Source organism: Monopterus albus, unplaced genomic scaffold (assembly GCF_001952655.1).
Source record: "Monopterus albus unplaced genomic scaffold, M_albus_1.0 scaffold185.1, whole genome shotgun sequence".
Taxonomy (NCBI): domain Eukaryota; kingdom Metazoa; phylum Chordata; class Actinopteri; order Synbranchiformes; family Synbranchidae; genus Monopterus; species Monopterus albus.
Genome location: NW_018128065.1, coordinates 809,664 through 829,844, shown reverse-complemented (window position 1 = coordinate 829,844; position 20,181 = coordinate 809,664). Strand labels below are relative to the sequence as shown.

At 40.9% G+C, this 20,181-nt stretch overlaps 1 protein-coding gene across 3 annotated transcripts in view; it reads left to right on the top strand.

Annotated features, from left to right (window-relative positions):
• Nucleotides 1-322: 322 nt before the first annotated feature.
• The window catches only part of gdap2 (ganglioside induced differentiation associated protein 2), a 37,666-nt gene continuing 17,807 nt past the window's right edge, over nucleotides 323-20,181 (top strand). The window contains exons 1-7 of one of the 3 annotated variants that reach the window (XM_020617110.1): nucleotides 323-465; nucleotides 5,700-5,916; nucleotides 15,139-15,278; nucleotides 16,485-16,638; nucleotides 17,889-17,977; nucleotides 18,400-18,476; nucleotides 19,197-19,356. In XM_020617110.1, the coding sequence (XP_020472766.1) occupies nucleotides 5,738-5,916; nucleotides 15,139-15,278; nucleotides 16,485-16,638; nucleotides 17,889-17,977; nucleotides 18,400-18,476; nucleotides 19,197-19,356 (799 nt within the window). In that variant the 5' untranslated portion in view covers nucleotides 323-465; nucleotides 5,700-5,737. The other 2 variants (XM_020617108.1, XM_020617109.1) reach the window with 2 other exon arrangements.

The window sequence follows — 20,181 nt, the reverse complement described above, 5'->3', positions numbered from 1 at the left end:
TTTGACTAATATATAAATTTGTTTGACGATCTGAAACATTACAGTGTGACAAACATGCAAAAAGATAAGAAATCAGTAAGGGGGCAAACACTTTTTCACACCACTGTATATAAAAAGCATAGTGGAATTTGATAAAGCTTTAGGCTTATGAGTTCTCTAATGTTGTTAAAAAATAAAAAAATGCATATTTAATATACAGTCTGAAATAAAGTTTATATGTCAACAAACGAAAACCAACATTTTGGACTCTTAATTTTATTTTATTTATTTTGGACTCTCAATTTTATTTTGAAATTAATTACCGGATGCTGATGAGCTTTCTCTCGTCAATTTACACCGCAGTGTGCAGCTAGCATGTTGGCTAAATGTGTAAACCTGATAAAGCGACACTTTAAAACTTGATTTTTGGCTATTTGTGAGTATTATATTTGGTAGACTGAGAACTTCTAGAAACGACGACACCTTGTGAGTCTGTAAACCGTCATGTCTTTTTTGTTTTTGGCGTGGAGAGTCATCTCTACTTGGAGGAAATAGTTACAACTGGCTAGTTAGGTAGGTAAATACAGATTTTGAGGTTGAGAGAGACCGCATGGTCAAAAAACAGGCTTTATTCATGATTAAAGAACATTTTACTCTTGGGGACTGGCATAAATGTATCTAGGAAGCTTGCGTTTTTACAGTAGCACGACTGTTTTCTTAAACCATCACGTGTGTTGCTTAGTTTAATCACATGCAGCTGTGTCACAATGGGGAAGAAATTATAATGTGGTTGGCTTTTAGCAACCACGATAAGCAACATTCATCGTGTTCATCTCATGTTTAAGGTAAATTAAAGTTAAACTGACAGTTATAGTCTGTTTACTGCTTAATTTGTTCACATTACGTTAAATGATCACAAACTCGATGACTAAGCTTCTTTTGCAGACTATTAGTTTACAGTGGTATAAAGTAGAGAAAAGCAGCAGCTCTTTACATTTGAGAAGCTTTAATTAGTAAATGTTTGGCGTTTTTGCTTGATAAATGATTCAGTTGTTACTAAATTATTAGAATTGTTAGCTATTGTGATTCATTTTTCCATAAATCCACTAACCTAGTAATAAACTGCCTCTTTGCACTACCTCTTTATCCTCTCAACAGCCTGTTGTGGAACCTGACGTGGGCCAGTACAAGTCAGGCACACACCAGTGATGATCCCCTTATCTTTAAAAAAAAAAAAAAACACTTATTAAAGTCTCTTCAGTCTGAAGCAAGGCATGGGATTTATCGCAAAAGGTCACAAATGGCCATAACTCAGTTTCTGGTTTGCAAAGCATAATAGTTTACAACGCTCCTGCATCATCTTTTTTTTTTTTACTCTATACAAGCACTTCCTGACTAACCACGCTATACGCCACCTTTCTCTCTTTGATCTGCAGCGCAATAGACACCATTGTGTTTGAACCTAGAGAGGTCAGACTTGGTTACCCCTTCAGAAGCTATAAAAATAAAAGAAATAAGTTTAATAAACATGCAAGTGACATAACAGCTGCAGGTCACATGATGATTGACACTAATAATGAGTAAACAATACCTTCTTGACACATATCTGATAAAGGGTAACAGGCAACACATCGTCAGACAGATATGTTCAACTCATCAAAAGGTGATGCACAGACCCATTAACTTGTCACAGGATGACATCTTAAAAACACTGAACAGTAATATTAAAGGTTCTTTTCTATCCCTCACTGAGGTGTGACAGTTGTCCTCGTGCTGCAAAACAGGGCAGCCATCCAAATAACAGACTAATAACCCCCCTCATTTTACTCTAAGATGCCAAAGTCATCTCACGGTCAGTCTTAGACACAGAGAGTTGACCTCAGTCATCCGTATTCACAACGCTACTGAGCAAGTATAACAAGTACTGATGAATAAATTGAAGTAAGATAAACTTTAAAATTAAATGAAATAAAATATAAAAAGTGTAAAAATGAAGTAAAATAAGTAAAAATCTTAGTAAAATACGGCAAATATGATGACTGAAATCAACTTAAACAATTCTGAAGACTACAGGCATGAGAATAAGACTTACTCTAATCCTTTAACCCCCCTGTTCTCCCACAAGACCAAAACCCAAAGATATTTTTACATTTACGGTTTCAGTGTCAGATGAAAAATAATGTTATCTCTTTGAATATATGACCTTCCAGCAGAGACAAGCTACTGATCCTCTCATTTTAGTGGCTGAAAGGAGCAGGAAATGTTTTTAATAATTTAATCAGAAACAAACTGGTGCCGTCCCTGTAGGCTAGTGGTTAAGGCGCAGCGCTCTCGCCGCTGCGGTCCGGGTTCAAATCAGGGTTGCGTCAGGAAGGGCATCCGGCATAAAACATGTGCCAAACGTCAACATGACGTGGCGACCCCTAACGGGAAAAGCCGAAAGTGACTTTCTTAATCAAAAACCAACTGGTGTTAAGTAAGAAATGGTGCAGAACTCTGTGAGTATGTGCAAATTAATAATTGCATTAGTCCCGGGAGAAGAGATGAGAATGGATGAGGTGTGTGTAGTGGTATAGAAGAAGAGCTCGGTGAGGAGACAGCTGTGGGGAAGAAGCTGGTCCTGAGTCTACTGGTGTTAGTCCAGAGGCTCCTGAAGTGCCTCCCAGAGGGCAGGAGGTCAAACAGTTTGTGAGCTGGGTGAGAGGAGTCCTTGAGAATGCTGCAAGCACGTTGGAGACAGCGTTCCCTGTGGACACCCTCAGTGGCTGGAAGTAGAGTCCCTGTGATACATTGGGCGGTTTTCACTACCCGCTGCAATGCCTTGCAGTCGGAGACAGAGCAGTTTCCATACCAGACTGTGATACAGCTGGTCAGGATGCTCTCAATGGCACAGTGGTAGAAGTTCACCAGGATGGCTGAAGAAAGGTGTCCTTAGGAAGAAGAGGCACTGGTGAGCCTTCCTAACCAGGCTGCAGGTGTTGGTGGTCCAGGACAGATCCTCTGACATATGGGTCCCCAGGAATTTGAAGCTGGAGACACTGTGTGCATCCTTTCTCCCTATGCACAGGCCTGCAGTCGTGGGTGAAAAGGGAGTAGAGGAATGGGCTCAGCACACAGCCCTGTGGTACGCTGGTGTTGAGGATGATGGTGGAGGAGCTGGTGTTGTCTGACCTAACATGCTGAGGCCTGTTGGTCAGAAAGTCCAGAATCCAGTTGCAGAGGGAGGTGCTGATGCCCAGGTCACCAAGTTTAGTGGTTAATTTGGAGGGGATGACCATGTTAAATGCTGAGCTGAAGTCCACGAATAGCATTCTCATGTAAGTATTGTTATTGTCCAGATGTCTGAGTCTGAATATAGACCTATGAAGACTGCATCCTCCGTGCTCCTATTCCTGCGGTAGGCAGATTGGTGAAGACAGGTCATCAGGTGTGCCAGGATCAGGCGCTTGAAGCACTTCATGACAATGGGTGTGAGTGCTACAAGGGCAGTAGTCATTCAGGCACATTGGGGTGGAGCGTTTTGGCACTGGCACAATGGATGTGGTCTTGAAGCACGTCGGCACAGCTGCTTGGGTGAGGGACAGGTTAAAAATGTCCGTAAAGATGCCAGCAAGCTGTCCAGCACATGCCCTGAGCAGGTGTCCAGGAATGTCGTCAGGGCCAACAGCCTTGCGTGTGTTGACCTGGCTTAGTGCAGCATGCACGTCAGTGGAGGTGAGTCTGAGTGGCTGGTGGTCTATTGAGGGTCTGGACTTGATAGCTGTCTCCTTGTTGTCCCGGTCGAAGCGAGCATAGAAGTCGTTTAGCTCATTGAGGAAGGAGACATCTGTGATTGTTGGGGTGGAGTTGCCGGGCTTGTAGTCACTGATGACCTGAATGCCCTTCCACATACTGTACATTGGGGGTCAGAGTTTGGGAATCGGTCCTTGACCTTTAGCTTGTAGCAGTGCTTGGCCTTCTTGATGCCCCTCCTCAGGTTGTTCCTGGATAAGCTGTAGGTCTGTGCATCACCAGAGCTGAGCGGCCCTTCGGCAGGAGCTGCATCTCCTTGTTCATCCATGGCTTCTGACTTGGGTACGTGGTGATCTGTTTCTGGGTTGTGACACTGTTCAGTGGTAGTGTTAATATAGTCCAGCACAGAAGTGTAGGTGTCAATATTCTTGGCTCTAACTCCTCTGCGCTTTCCACGCCTTTGTTCTTCGATCTCGAAGCCGCCTGCGAGCGCTTCCGCCCAGCCGGTAGAGTGCGTAGCCTCCAGTGTTTTGGAGATATCGGGTGAGTCGAACATCGGATAGTAAAACATTTACTGGTTCTGCCTTCTTTGTGTTAAACCTTGCAGCTTTTCTGTTTTATGTTATTGTAAATTGAATATTGGTAGTGTTAATATAGTCCAGCACAGAAGTGTAGGTGTCAATATTCTTGGCTCTAACTCCTCTGCGCTTTCCACGCCTTTGTTCTTCGATCTCGAAGCCGCCTGCGAGCGCTTCCGCCCAGCCGGTAGAGTGCGTAGCCTCCAGTGTTTTGGAGATATCGGGTGAGTCGAACATCGGATAGTAAAACATTTACTGGTTCTGCCTTCTTTGTGTTAAACCTTGCAGCTTTTCTGTTTTATGTTATTGTAAATTGAATATCTATGGGTTTTGGGACTGTTAGGTAAAACAAGAAATCTAAAGACATCATTCTTGGGTGTTTTATGTGCACAATTTATATATATATAATAAATTGATAATTACATTAATCAGGAGTTGCACATCTACAAAACTCCACACCTAAACACGTATGAAGTGCATTGCCATCAAAGATGTAACATACAAAGTTTTGAGGGCCACTTCATTATTGAAGATGTATTTCTTGTTTTCCTGTGAAAGTCAAAGGAAGGGATCTTAACCATGTATTTCCAACAGTAGAGTTGGATATTTCAGCAATCTGAAATAGCAGACATCAAGTTTGGTGTACTGCAGAATCAAACAGAGAGGTCTTATTTCCACAGCTGCTGTTTTGCACCAACCTGCAACAATCAATAGAAATCAACCAAAATATAATGAAACCACAAGACAGTGGAAATCATGACCTGAAGTAGAGAAGACATAGAGGTTAGATGACAACGCCTTCTCACAAAGCAACTCTTGAAATGTAGGATCGCACAGATCAGTGATGTAGAACTGTTGAGGGGCATCTTCCTTTAAACGACCACCCAGAGTTACTGGACATTTACATGGAATAGGCAAAGGTTCAAATAGACCAATGATCACTTTCATTACTGATTAATCTGGAAATGTCTTTAATTAATTTATCAGTCTGTAAAATTCACATCTGGAATGACAGGATTATTTGCAGCAAATCCTAATATTTGGAACCAGAAAATGTTTTTGGTTTTTGCTTCATGGTTGACTTGAAAGATTAAATGATCAAATTACAGAGCTGAAACTATTAATCCATTCACTGGTTTAGTCAATCAGAAAATTAGCTAATCAATTTTAATGATGGTTTAAGAATTTGTCAGACAGAAATAACATATGCTCTGATTTCAGCCCCACATTGAGAACATATGCATCAATAATGAAAATAAAATTGTTGTTAGAGACTCAGTGTCAAGGTACACTGAAGCTGTTCTGCTGGCCCAGCATCTTACTGACACACTTTATGTTGGGTTGTCCTTTTGTTTGTCAGCTGTCTGTATGATGGCATAATCCAAATTTCTGTTGTTGCTCTGCTTCTAGCGTGACTGCTTGGAGAACCTGTATCAGCCCATGGTGTCATGGATCCTCTGGGTGCTCGCTCCCAGTTTGTAGACATTCAGACTCTCCCCACATGGTGGCAGCTGGACGAGATTGGAGAGGAGACAGCACAGGATCAGACCGACAGCCTGCTCAGCCAGCAGGCCTTCCCCTCACCCTTCCCCTTCAGACCGGACATCAACCGCAAGATCATCCTCTTGTGAGTCACTCGTTTCTTCACAGTGTTGCTTTCTCTAACTTTCCAAGAGCAGAGTTTTAGCTTAACAGCCTTGCATTTTTGAGTTTTTCTCTAGGAGAGGACTGTATAACCTTTAAGGTGAAAGTAAAAAATATGAATAGCAAAAACTTGAGTTAGTGTTTTGACCTGACTTCAGCAGGTTAAAACCTCTGTTTCTGGTTTGGTGCTGAGAGATATTGCTAATAAATCCCATCACATCATGTAAAATAGGGTTTGAACAAGGAGTCTGGATTGATCAGTTAGTCACATAGTCCATAAAATATTAGAAGTAAGGAGGGAAATGCATTTGTGATTTCAACTGTGAGATCAACAAATCTGTGTTTTGTCCAACCATGAGTCCAAAGCCTAAAAATATTTAGTGTCATAAATGACATAAAGGTATATTTCAGAAGATGACACCATTTTTACTTGAAAAATGACTAAAATGATTAAATATTTAACAAGGTAGTTGCCTGACTGACTAATTAGTTAAAGCTGCATTAATTAAGATTTAGCACAAATTTGGATAAATGAAGAAAAAATTGTCTACAAGTGTTGTCTCCCTGCTATACTAAACCCAATTAAAGCCATCTACAGTACTACAATTTTAAGCAGATGTGGCTTTCTTCTTGCTAGTCCCATAAGTACTATAGCTGACTAACGTGTATATTTTGGCATCATTAGCCAGCTAACACTAGCTTTATAATTTTGTACCTTTTTTATTAAAACAACAACAGAGCTATGGAAAATCAGTGTTTGTATGTTTTAGATGTTTATTTAACCATTGTTTTTATTTAAAGGCCTAATATTTTCTCCTGTGGTGAGTTACTCGGTTGAAAAGCTACAAATTAAAAACGAATTTCATTAGTTTGGATTTTGGTAGGTTTGTGAGCACTAAAATTATAACTGCTGTTTCAGAGGCTTGCCCAAGATTGTTATAAATAATCAAATTAGCTTTTTTGTGTTTGTTCCTAATGCTGATGTTTTGGCTTTCGTTTGTTTAGCTGTTCCCTCCATCTTTTGTGTCCCCACATTGAAAGTGTAATCTGACTTTAGTTGTGTTTGCACTGATATGATCAGAGTTAAACCATATTGAGGTGAAATCCTCAATCACAGAAAAACACACATTTCATTAGGGTGTGAAGAGGCCAATCACTGAGGACAGTGAGCATTGTTTGTTTGTTCAGAGTCCATATGACTCCCGAACTCACTACTGCCGCTTTTAATGTGCAATAGTCACTGAGGGTTATTCTGCTTTTAAATGTTTTGGAAGTTGAAGTAAGATATCTTTCTTTTAGCTAAATCCACCTTTGATAAGTTCACAAATCTACATCACTTTCAGTAAAGATTAGAATTTGGGTAGTTTAGTAGTTTTGAGTTGAAGGCAGCTGGAATTGCTGTGTAGAATTTTGAAAAATACTGTTCAGGTTTTCTGTAGTTCTTTATATTTCAGTCTTAAAGCCAAATGTTTATTCCCATGTTTGTATTTTCATTATAGTAGAAAACTATTTTCAGCCCATGTAAAGTTCTGATTTCTGTTTATAAAATGGGGGTTTAGATACTGTATGTGTCAGTGCAGTTTTTAGGTAGTTAAGCTTCAGTTAACTTTATTTCAACAAGAAGTCTCATTGAGACAAGATCTGTCTTGCATGAGAGCCCAGTGTACAGTTACATAAAAACAGCAGTGAAATTATTACAGCTTGTTCAGCCCAACGGCAGAGATGCACCAAGCATATGTGGAAGAACGAGCAGTGATGAAGGCCGACCTCTGTGTCCCCTCACGTTGGCTTTGTCTGGGCCAGTCGGGTTGGAAAAGTGACACTTCTTTATAGAGTGATCTGTCTCTCACTGATGAGGCCCAACCACTGACTCTGATTCAACATGGGCTGTCGGTGAGTGTCTGTCAGGGGCTCGTTTTCCTGGTGTGTCCTGCACTGTTGGCACTAGTTGGCCTCTGTCAGTGGCTTTTTGGATGAGTCGACATGCTGAATCAGCGTTGGTGGGACAGAGATCACTCTGATTGGCTGTTGAGCTTAGAGGATTAGTGCTCAAGAAGAGAATGGATTGGGGACAGAGAACGGCAGTATCATTTGCAACTTCTTATCAGGCATTCTTGATTAAAAGCAGCTATAAACAGCAGCTATTCTGAATGAGAGATGTTTTGTTTATAGCTTATACTTCTGCAGTCTAGCTCGTCTTCTTTCTTATTCTGAGATACCACCACCTGTTGGTGGAGGATGTTATTTCTGTCATACATGTACATAACGTATGTGCTAGTTGGCCATTGGGTGTCGTCTGTGCAGTGTGTTCAAGTGCCACTTTTTCAACCCAGCTGGCCCAGACAAAACCACCATTGAGGCCATGCAACAGTCGGCCTATGTCGCTGCTTATTCTTTCACATCAGCTTGGTGTTTCTCTACCCTAACGCAACAAACACAGACACATTAGTTTAAAAAATTATGTTACAAGTTTTATCTAATACAATTTAAAAACCCTCAGAGGGATGAGTGTTTCTAACTGCAGCTCAGTCCTACACTGACATGCATGATAATGGAAACCAGTCTTCCCCATTTCAGAGTTGGTAATTAACAATTGCTTTGATTGGTCATTCATTTTCTACCACTTAGTCCCTGAACGGGGTCACGGGGGGGCCGGAGCCAATCCCGGTCGGCAATCGGGCGAAGGCAGGGTACACGCTGGACAGGTCGCCAATCCATCGCAGGGCTAACACATAGACGAACAACTACACACACGCACGCACATGCACTCCTATGGGCAATTTAGAGACACCAATCAATCTAAGCTGCATGTTTTTGGACTGTGGGAGGAAGCCGGAGTACCCGGAGAGAACCCACGCAAGCACGGGGAGAACATGCAAACTCCACACAGAAAGGTGGGGCCCGCTTTGATTGATTTTGTAAACAAAATTAAAAGTAGTTTAATGGAATATAGATTAATTCAGCCCCATGCTCACACCTGTCAAGTTGTATGAAGGCCACGATATGCTAACCCCTGGACATAGGAATAAAGCTTGACCCCTCACACTAAGGTGGCACATTTGAAACATATTAAAGCTCCAAACACTGCTTGAGGTTTTTTGGCAGAGATATTCATTGACTACCATGAACCTGCGAACAGAGTTCCCTGCAGACCTCCCTCTTACATGTCATTAATTCAAGACAAGGCCCCAAATCCTCCTGAACAATAACAACCTGCAGTTATAGGCAGCTACCTCCTTATACCTTCAGATGTTACTGTACTGAGCAGATTTTAGGAACCAGTATGCTCTGGCTCTTTGAGGAAAGTTTTTGTCAGAAATAACCCATAAAAGCCGTGGCATTGGCCACTTAAAACCATATTTGCTTTACATAGTATTTAGCTAACGTACGTTATTTTTCAAGATTAGGACCCTCAAGTTGTAGTGTATATGGTGTAACATGTAAACAGTTGACTATTTTCTAAAGTATTTTGCAATGAATCTGTCTGAATATTATGTCTGTAATTTAATGTTAATTATCAATCATCACTAATTTTCTTTTTACAAAATTATCCACATTTAAAGTACTTGTATTATAGTTTGTGTTAACCTTCATATGCAATACAGCTTTGAACATCACTACATGCAAGGTCTAAAACTGTTCTAAACCCTTAATAATAATAATAATAATAATAATAATAATAAAAAAGAAGCAGACTCAATAAAGGGAGAGAGTTTAACCTTTTTTAGACATTTTATATAGGTTTTAAAAGAGTTACAACAGAGCATTAAGCAATAAGGCAAAATATCAAAATAATCAGCAATCTCGGTTTAGTTTACAACTAAATAAATTAACTACTAATTCTTAACATTAGTCTTAGTAAGGGGTGTCAAACTCAATCGCACAGGGGGCCAAAACTCAAAAGCACACTTCAGGTTGCAGGCCGAACAGGATAAAAATTTATTGAACAGACTAAAACTAAACGTTTTTTGAACATAAATATGAATCGAAACAGACAGGATACAATATTATTCCAAAATAAATAAACATGAACTTAAAATCAGCAACCATATTTCTGCTAAGGCTTACATTTACAAACACCTGCTTTTTGTCTGGACCAGGGGTGGCCAATTCCAGTCCTCGAGGCCCGCTGTCCTGCTTGTTTTCCAACTATCCCTCCTGACTTGCTGCTGATTACTTGGCTCAGGTGTGTTCAGTCAGTCAGAAGCTGGAAGATACCAATTCACTTTATCTTTCCTCACTCTACTTTCATCTAAGATGGTATCTTCCAGCTTCTGACTGGCTGAACTTTCATACTTGTTGTATAGTTCCTTGAACAGTTCAACCGTCCATCATTGACTTCCCGCTCTGGGTAGCGGCTCTGTCTTCTTTCCATCCTTTCCTCCCCCACCGGCTGTGGTGGCCTGTAGAGGAGAAGCCGCAACTGAGATGCCCTCTCGGCTTGCTTCTCTGGAACTCAGAAAACGACCGGACAGAGCCTCTGGCAGCAACTGCTTAACAAGCTGTTGTTCCTTTTTTTTTGCCATGGTTCTTATAGGCTTCCTGTCACGTAGGCTTCATCCTTTCATCCAACCAGATGTTACAGCTTTCAGCTATTACCTTTTTTGGCATGCAGTGTCTTGTTTTTTTAGAGCTGTTGCATATCTTTTACCATCAAGGTTCAGTACTAGTCTGCCTATAACTGACTTCCCCCTACTGTGATTCAGCATTATCTGCTTCTGTTTTCTCAGCTGCCGCTTATCTCTGGCCTTCGGACAGTTTGTCAGTTGAAACTGTTACATCATCTCTTGCTTTCATACCTAAGGAGTGCCTGTAACCACCAACTGTTATTATGATACGATGTTGGTTTTTTTCCCTCCTTTAGTTAAACATTTCATTCTAAATTTAAAATCCCTTTCATTAATTTTTCAATACAATCATTTCTTATTTTAACCATACACATCTAAGTACCACTTATTGTAAACAAAATACACATAAATCATTATTATTATTACTTACTAAATATCTTAACTTTCTACTTTATGCGTTTTAGCTATAGCTCTTTATTCTTCTCTCTTTTCCAACTCCCCTTGCTCTTTTTGTCTTTCTCCTTGAAATCCAGCTCTGCATCCCACTTGTCCACTACCACATATTCTGCATTCTCCTCCATTTTTTTCCCTTCCATCCTCCCAGAAGTGTGCTGGTTGGTGTGATAGTAGAATACAGGTTTACTGTCAACTCCTCTATGTGCTCCTCTTCCTGCACCAGGATAATCTTCACCCCCAATGCATTTTCCTCTAAATCATGCAGCACATTCCCATCTTCTTTTGGCCCGTTTGTTGTCTCTTTGGACTCCACTTCCTTAAATAGTGGCCATTCCAGTATTTCTTGTAAATACTCATGTTGTTCTTGTGGGATTTCTAATTGTAAAGAGACGATCTGTTTGATGGCCTCCTGCAGCTCCTCCTGTAAGGTCATTTCTGATACTGGGTCGTCAAAGGCGCTGCCTGTGTTTCCTGAGCCTTTTTCTGATTCTCTGCAGGACCTGTTTTTACAGCTCCGCTGACAAAGTGTCTTTTTTTTTTTATCTAACCCCATGCTTGGTGCACTGTTCAAGCAGCACCACAGTCCTCCCAAATCCCAATCCTGAGGTGTTCTGCCTTCATGGAAGGTGCAGTAAAGTTTAAGTTAGAATTTGTCATCTTTCACCAGTCACGTTTGACATGTTTGTTGAGTAGTGATGACAAAGACCTGTGCAGGAGTAACATAAACTCAAAAATGGCAGTAACAGTGTTTGTTGTTGCCCGACACTTGCACGTGCTCATTGCTGACAGGCAATCGGACCAGATTTAAGTCATACAAATGGAACAGAAATGGAAACACAAACTCATCAGGTGTTAACTGTTTCTGATGTGTAATGTGAACACTGCCCGCGTCTCTCCACGTGCTCACCCAGACCAGTCCACAGTCCACATCACCTCATAAATCCTCTTTGTGGAGGAACTCATGACTGTCCAGAGCTCGACTTGGCGGCAGTCTCTCTGTGAGAGTCTTGTTGTGGTGTCCGCCTTCCCCTGCTCCGTCATCAGGAGCAGGCACATTCCTACTGCAATAACATGACCAGGAGGAACTGACCCTGGACCAGTGGTGTTTTGGGGCAAACAGTCCCTCCATAGATATAGGTCTCCTTATAGGCTTGTCAGATTATTGCATATGAAGAAATCAAAAAAGAATTCCTTGAAAATAAGCTTTTTTCTTTCCTATAATTTTACTGCTCCGCAGATTGTTTTGAAGCTCACATAAACTGTTGCACTCCCCTCACATTCGACATGGCATTTCAACTTGAGGTGAGGAAACTGTTGTTTATCTTTATACATGGTTTGTTGCAGCAAACCACAGCCAAACTACCAAAGCCGCTCTGCTTTTTGAAGCGCCTCTTTCCATGGACAGATGATGATAATGGGCCCCTCTGCACAGACTTTTAAAAAGCCCCCACCGCAGACTGAAAGGGACAAAATGACAGCATAGTGGTAGCCACTTTTCTAGTGATTTTGTTGTATCTTGTATTGTAATTATGTGTGTGTGTGTGTGTGTGTGGACGTGTTTTTCCTGCTACGTGGGGACTTCTTCCTGACTCCATACCATTTCACGGTGGGGACCTAAATTGAGGTCCCCATGGGCAAGAAATTGAATTTTAGGGTGGCAACATGGTTTAGGGTTAGGATGAGGTTAGGGTCAGGGTTAGGGTTAGGCAAGTAGAGGTTAGTCTACAGGAAATGTATGTAAGTCAATGTAAAGTCCCCATGGACTACGAAACATAAACTGTGTGTGTGTGTGTGTGTGTGTGTGTGTGTGGGCCCCCCTACACCCTAGGCCCCTGGGCCTGTGCCTGATGAGCCCTGTCAGTGGATCCATCCATGAGTGTTTCGGGAAGCAGTATTAGCCTACTTTGTTTACAGGCAGCTTATTGCTGCTGTAGTTGTGACACCCAAGCAACATGCAAAGAATCTTTTTGCTATAATAAATGGAGTAGGGTAGAATACCTTTGTTGACGTAAAGGAATTTTTGTTGAAGGATTTATACAGATAAGGACTGTAGAACAGGATCTGAGAGACTCTGGCTGCCAGTGCGATCTGGCAACTCAGTGGGAGTTGTTACCTGGCAAGCTGGATGGCGACTCAGGCTTTGACAAGGTAAATATTTTAATGAGTGTTACAAATGAGAAGTCGACAGAGCCTGTCTCTTCATCAGATCTCGGGGCAGCTGGGCAAACTGAGTTGACTGGACTGCTACAGATGCGACCTGGGGTTGAAGGAGAGGTGCAGCTCGCTGAATAAGAGCAGAGGATGAGAGTATGAGAGAGAGAGAAACAGGTATGCTATGGAAGGGCTAATTCTAGTAGTAACACTGAGGACCTGAATAGCTGAGTGCGCCGCAGGCATAGGGAATAGTGAGGTGGGAGCTGGCGCAGGAGATTGCTGGTCCAGTGTGCAGGCTCAGTGTTGAGGCAGAGCTGGCAGTGGGGCGGTGTGATGAAAGCAAGCAGCAGGATTCCAGGGCCACAGAGGAAGTCACAGTAAGAGCAGGTCTCCTGGCGCTGGGGATCTCTGCCGGAGGAAACAGTCCACAAGTCCCGACACCAAATGGTGCTGAGAAAAACAAAAATGGCCAAAGCCAACCCAGTACCGGAAAACACAGTTCAAACACAAAGTGCCCCTTCACAAAATACGAAGGGCAGGGATCCAGAGAAGCTGGTGCAAAAATTACTCGTAAGCAGAGAGCATATAGCGCAAAACATAAAGCCAGGCTGAACAACAGAAAAGTAGTCCATAAAACAGATTCTTGATATGGGTTCAAGGTAACGTTACCGGCAAGATAACGGGAGATCATCTGGCGATGAGGATACACCAACGCTCTCCTTAAATACTGCTCTGATAATTGGGAGCAGGTGTGCGTTGCTGCCTGGAACGCACTCCCACCTGTGTGGGGGCGGAGCTGCTGGGACTACCTGTGCCAGCTACCGAGGTGCTGGAGGTGGCCTGGGCCACGGACATAGCACCTGGAGGCTGAACCTGTCTTATGACCAAATACTTTCAACACATTCTCAAGTAGTTACTCATTGTTTGTTCCAAACGAACCCTGCAGGGCTTCAGAGTGAAGAAATGACTTACTGAAGCAATAAAATACTTACTTTGGCTAAATGCTGTATATTCAAGGTTGATTGCTTAAATGTGCATGGGCTATGTGTGTGGTCAAGGTCAAAGTGTTTATTCGTCATATGCACAGTTAGGAAACGTGTTTCCCTGTACAGTGAAATGGTCACCCAATCACTGCTCCTCTTACTGTTTGGGTGTAACATAAACCTTAATTAACACTTGGGCATTGCATTCCTTTTGTAGAAATAACATTAATAATATGTTAATTAGGTAAATTATTAATAAGAATATAGCAAGTGTAGTGTTTCTGCCAATGAATATTAGGGACATACTAAGTGAGACCTCTTTTGCAATTGCTGCTGTACATTTTGACTGAAACAAAATTTAAAAAGTTAAACTTTTATAGCCAGATAGCATATACAGGACATAGTGTCAACTCCTGCACCTTCCTGACCTATGCCCCCTCTAACCTCACTGTTCCACTTCCCTCCCTTTTGTTCATACACATGTATTCTGTTTTACTATGACTGACATTGTACTCCTCTCATACATATCCTGAACTACTTTGATGTACTTCACTGCCACTCTTCACAGCCTCATACAGTACCATAGCTCCTCTCTCAGCACCCTGTCGTACGTTTTCCTTAAAGACACAATGCAGCTCCATGTGACCATCTCTATACTTCTCCATTAACATTCTCAGGACCAAAATTGCATCTTGTGAATGACTGGCAGCTGTGAACCAAACTGAGTGACCATTTTCAAGTCTCAGGACACCTTTGGAGGTGTTTTGAGTTAACTAGCTGAATGGCATGTCACCATATTCTAATTTATTGAGATAGTGATTTGGTGTTTTTTTGTTAAAAGTGGCCCAAAATCATCTCAATTAAAAGACCCAGCAGCTTAAACTACTTCAGTCTGTGTGTACTGAATTTATATAATACACGAGTTTCACTATTTGAGTTGAATTACTGAAATAAATGGACTTTTCCACGATATTCTAGTTTATTGAGATGCACCTGTATTTACATATTGCATATACAAGTCTGTAACTATTCTTTCTACAACAGCACTGGGGACGTCGCCCTGCTGACCTGCACCGCCATCGTAAACACCACCAACGAGTCGCTAAATGACAAGAACCCTGTGTCTGACAGTATCCATCAGCTCGCAGGGCCCGAACTACGAGAAGAACTGCTCAAACTCAAAGGTAGAGTTGACTTAGAAAACTGTACAGCTGAGCTCTGACCTCCAGAAGAGGTGATATCTGGAGGCAGAAAACGTACATAGACATAACCAGGCACATAATGCTCAGCTGAATTTAATAAACAGGCTGTAACTGCCATTGTGGCTCTGATGTACAGTACTTGGCCTTTTTAGAAAGGCTTCTCAGCTGCTCTCATGAAGAAATTCAAAATGAACATTTGAGAACAAGCTGAAATAAAATTTGTCCAAAACTACATCAGAAAAACTCCTGTAACACATGTACACATTTCAAGACCTCATACAACGTAGAGTACCAAAAAGGATAAATAGATTTTAAAGTTTCAGTTTAGCCACATACGTTTAGTGGTAATCCATACAGCACAGCTTTGGTTTGATGTGCTGAGGTATCTGTTGAAAGTAAAAGAATCAAAAACATAATCATTAAAAAAAATTACAGCAGCAATGTGTTTTTATAGAAACAATGTCGTGGTTACACTAAACCCACAGAACACAGTCTCTCACTGGAGTTACTCACCTTGTGAGAACAGTTTTCATTAGATGTTTTGTTATCTAGAGTAACCAACACATTGTTTCTGGAAACAGAGGTGGTTGTAAATTTTATTGCCGTGAGCTAGAACTGCAACAATTAGTCAATGAATTAATTGATCTTAAATCGTTTAGGGGGATGTTTACTAAACCTGCTGCAAATAACTGTCAAGTGCACAAAATATTGCGGCATGACATGAACACTGTTCACCACTAGAAAATGGGTTTCAAAAGCTTAGTAAATATTTACCTTAATCATTAGGGTCATTTTGAAGCAAAAATGCCAAAGATTTGCTCTTTGCAGTTTCTTAAGCGATTTTCTAGCTTCTTTGTAATATAATTAATTGTAAACCAAATCTCTGTGGGTTTGGAGTGTTGGTTGGCCAAAACAAGCTTTTTGAAGCCTTCATCTTGGGCTCTGGTAAATTGAAAATATCTGCATGGATCGATGCTAAAATGTTTTGGAAATTTGGAAAACCTGAACTGAAAGTCTAGCATCCAAGCTTGAACAGAAAGTCTTGATTTGCTTTTTGCAGAAACAGCAGTGTTGGGAGCTGTAACACACAATATAGATGGGTCATTGCTGAGTTTACTAAGTGCTAAGATTTTTTTTCCTCACTAATAATTTTATAAGAAGTGGTAAATCAGTTATGTTTGTGTGCAGGATGTCGAACAGGGGAGGCCAAACTGACCAAAGGCTTCAATCTGGCGGCAAGGTTCATCATCCACACGGTGGGACCAAAGTACAAAGCCCGATACAGGACGGCTGCTGAGAGCTCGCTGTACAGCTGTTATAGGAATATCATGCAGCTGGCCGTGTAAGACCCATCAACTCAACCAGTCACAGTGTTGATGTAAATCTCTGCCTAAAAAGCTACTGAAGCCTCTCGGACCACAATCCAAATGTTTGCAGTCTGCTTGATGAGATGGATGGCTTTGTGATATTGTGGGTTTCTCTTGGATTACGTACTGAAGCTCAATCAAATCGGCCACACTTAGTGGGATATTTACTAGGGCTGTGCCACTCATTTTGTTTTGGCAGTAAACTGTGAAATTGTGTGTTTGTATTATCACATCGCTCTTTAGAGGAGAATGTGAGGGACTTTTACAAGTTTTCAGGTCAAACCAGTTCAGTGTAATAGTTCAGAATAAAAGATGATTTGACTGGCAGAAGACTGTGCAATTGAAGTTCCAAAATACGTTTGAAGTTTAATATAGTAAAAAAAAAAAAAAAAAAAAATCAGTCTCTGTAAACTTAGACTATATTCTCTTGGTCTACTTTTATTGGGGTGACCTAGAACTGCAACATTTAGTCAATTAATTGATCTTAAACTGCAACAATTTACACAATACCATGTATTAAGATTAACACAGCTGTGTCCGTGCTCATTTACATCATCCGTATTGGTAAATATGCCTCTTAAATTGAGAAATTGCGGTGGTGGAATATTTTGCGCACCTGACAGTGATTTGCGTCAGGTTTAGTAAAAATCCCCCTATGTTGTAACAGTCGTGGACAGGGGCACAGCCAGAAAATGTGGGCCTTGTGCATATGCAGTCTGTGGCCTCCTTCACCTGTTATACACCAATTATTATGCATGAACAAATAATAAAACAAAATTTGTGCATCTGATAGATTTGGGGTATTCCATTAAAAACAGTTTTATGCGCCACTGAAGCAAGTATTACTCCAAAATATTTTATCATGTTTTCTTGAAGAAATTATAGAACAGTGTTTGCCTTGCCCTAATTATAGGATGCATAGAAGCTAAATATTGCAGATGAAATTATACTTTTTGAGGCTTCTTGAAGGCCCCTCCATGATGGAGCCCTGAGTAGTTGGTGTCACTCCTCCGTGTGCCCCTGGTTGTGGAAGCAAAATGCATGAATCAGTTCTTCATGTTAAATGTTGTGTTAATATAATGTTCTGCTATTAACAAGTTGCTTTTAAAAGGGTAGTGTACTTTTATCATTTGGTGTACAGTTTGCATGTAGTTGATATGTGTGAGGAAACTGTCCAACCAGTCACTGGTGTGTGTTGTGAATGTGGTTTTTCTTATCGCTACAGAGAGCAATCAATGGCGTCTGTTGGCTTCTGTGTGGTCACCATGATCAAAAGAGGTTACCCGCTGGAAGATGCTATGCACATTGCTTTCAGTAAGACGCACAAAACCTTACACAGTTGTCATTACAAACACAGCACTGCAGCATTTCTGTTTTTAACTCTACCTTCACAAGAACATCTTGTTTATTCATGAGCATTTTTCATTGACTATTCATAGTTAATTGTGGGAATATATGAAAAATGTATTTTACCAGTGTGCACATTGGAAGGTTATTGTAATTTAAAAAAGGAAATTTGCCTGGAAGCTTGCATGTGCACAACATTATAAATCAGGTACTGTGTGTTTTTGTACACAATTGAGATATTAGTATAGCCTATGTACACAATTTTATAAATGTTGAGATTTCACACAATTTTTTGTAATTTTGTAGTTATCAGTTTTAATTCCATTAATTATTGAGAATATGGGACTAATATGAACGGTAACAGGTGTGTTGTGTTCTTGTGATCATAGGAACAGTACGAAGGTTCCTGGAGAATCATGGAAACAGCATTGAGACAGTGGTGTTTGCAGTGTCAAACACAGAGGAGGTTTGTATGACTTTAGTCTGTGCCAGTTCCACAACAGTCGCATTGAAACTGAAAGGTATGTTCAGAAATATATAGGAATGATTTGGAGTTTATTGTTCGTGTTCAGACCAATCTCGAAATGGGTGAAAGCTGGGTTCACTAATGTTAACTGAACCAGCTCCCCATGTCTGAAAAGGATTATATTTGCACACGGCCAGCAGTTAGAGGCCATGTTCCTGATGACAGACATGGAAAGTCCTGACTTTACATATTGATGACAACCACCCAAATGCACCATTAGTTTTGGGCAGCCTGGCTTTTGGGGTTTCTGGAGGACTCACATTCCTGGGCTGTGTCCTTCACACAATTCAGGCCTTTAAGAGCGTGTTGAGACTTGATAGTCATTCAGATGGTCTCCATCATTGACAGAAATGAAAATGACAGATACAGTTGTGTAAAACAGGACAGAAGAGCTTGAAAGAGAAGTTCCTCCTCACTTAGAGTAGGTACTTTATTGATCCCACAGTGGGGAAATTTTTGTGTTACAGCAGCAATAGAGAACAACCAACATAACACCATAAGAGCAGACACCACCATTTGTTAGAAATTACCCAATTCTTCTGTTGGAAGCGCAAGAAGTGAAGACAGGAGAGGACTGTTTAAAATCAACAGGAAGTTTACTGGAAGTCTGGGCACAGGTGAAGTCTTACAATGAAGGCTTTTATGTTTGACTTCTTCCAGCTGGTATATAAGAAGTTACTGCCTCTGTACTTCCCTCGCTCTGGGAAAGAGGAGAAGTCCTGCTTGCCTCTCATCCCAGCTGACATTGGCAACTCTGAGGGTGAACCCGTGGTCCCAGAGAGACAGATCCGTATTGCTGAGAAGCCAGGCACCCTGGAAGGTACAGGACATCAACACAAATCTTTTTTGTATACTGTTAGGAGATATTTCCCAGCATTAGAAAGGATACATCCTGCTTTACTTTCATGTCAGCAATCTATTTATAAGAACAGACATCATATTTGTTCATGTGGCTAACATTTAATTTTGGAATCAGACTAAAATCTTACGTCAAGAAATTAATAGTCCAAGAGCAGTTGATGTGCCAGTATGGCTGCAGAAGTCGGCAAAATAAACACACACGCAGCACAATTTAATACATCGCTCCTCTCCATTTCTGACTTCACTCATCTCACAGTGGGTAAAGGGAACCGTTTGTCTTCCTTCAGCCTGATCAGAGGTTTTACTGGAAACAAAATTAACTGAGAAAGAGTAAAGACTGCATCAACCTTTTTTGAGGTAATCAGATAAAGCTTTCACGTTGCCAGTGATTCACAAACAAATTCACCCTCATCTTTGATCTGTCAGGTTGAACAGTATGTAGCTTATATTAAACTATATAATGCTAGCATTTATTAAGGCTTCGCTAACTTAAAGTAAAATGTCCTCAGGGCAGGACAACTCACTTTTATTTGTTGCTGCTTACCCATGATTGATGGAAAAACATTTAAGAAAACAGGACTTAATTATTTATTTACTTTAAACTGAAGCATTGAAGTAAAACAATACACAAACAATGAAATCACTTTCTGCAGAATGATTCTGCTGCTTGCTGAGTGTATTTTTGTTTGGGTACCTTGACTGGTTTAGTCCTGCCATGGGTGAAACAAGCTGCTGAGTCATCTTCACAGCAGATGATTTCCAACATAGTTTGTTAGTCCGCCTT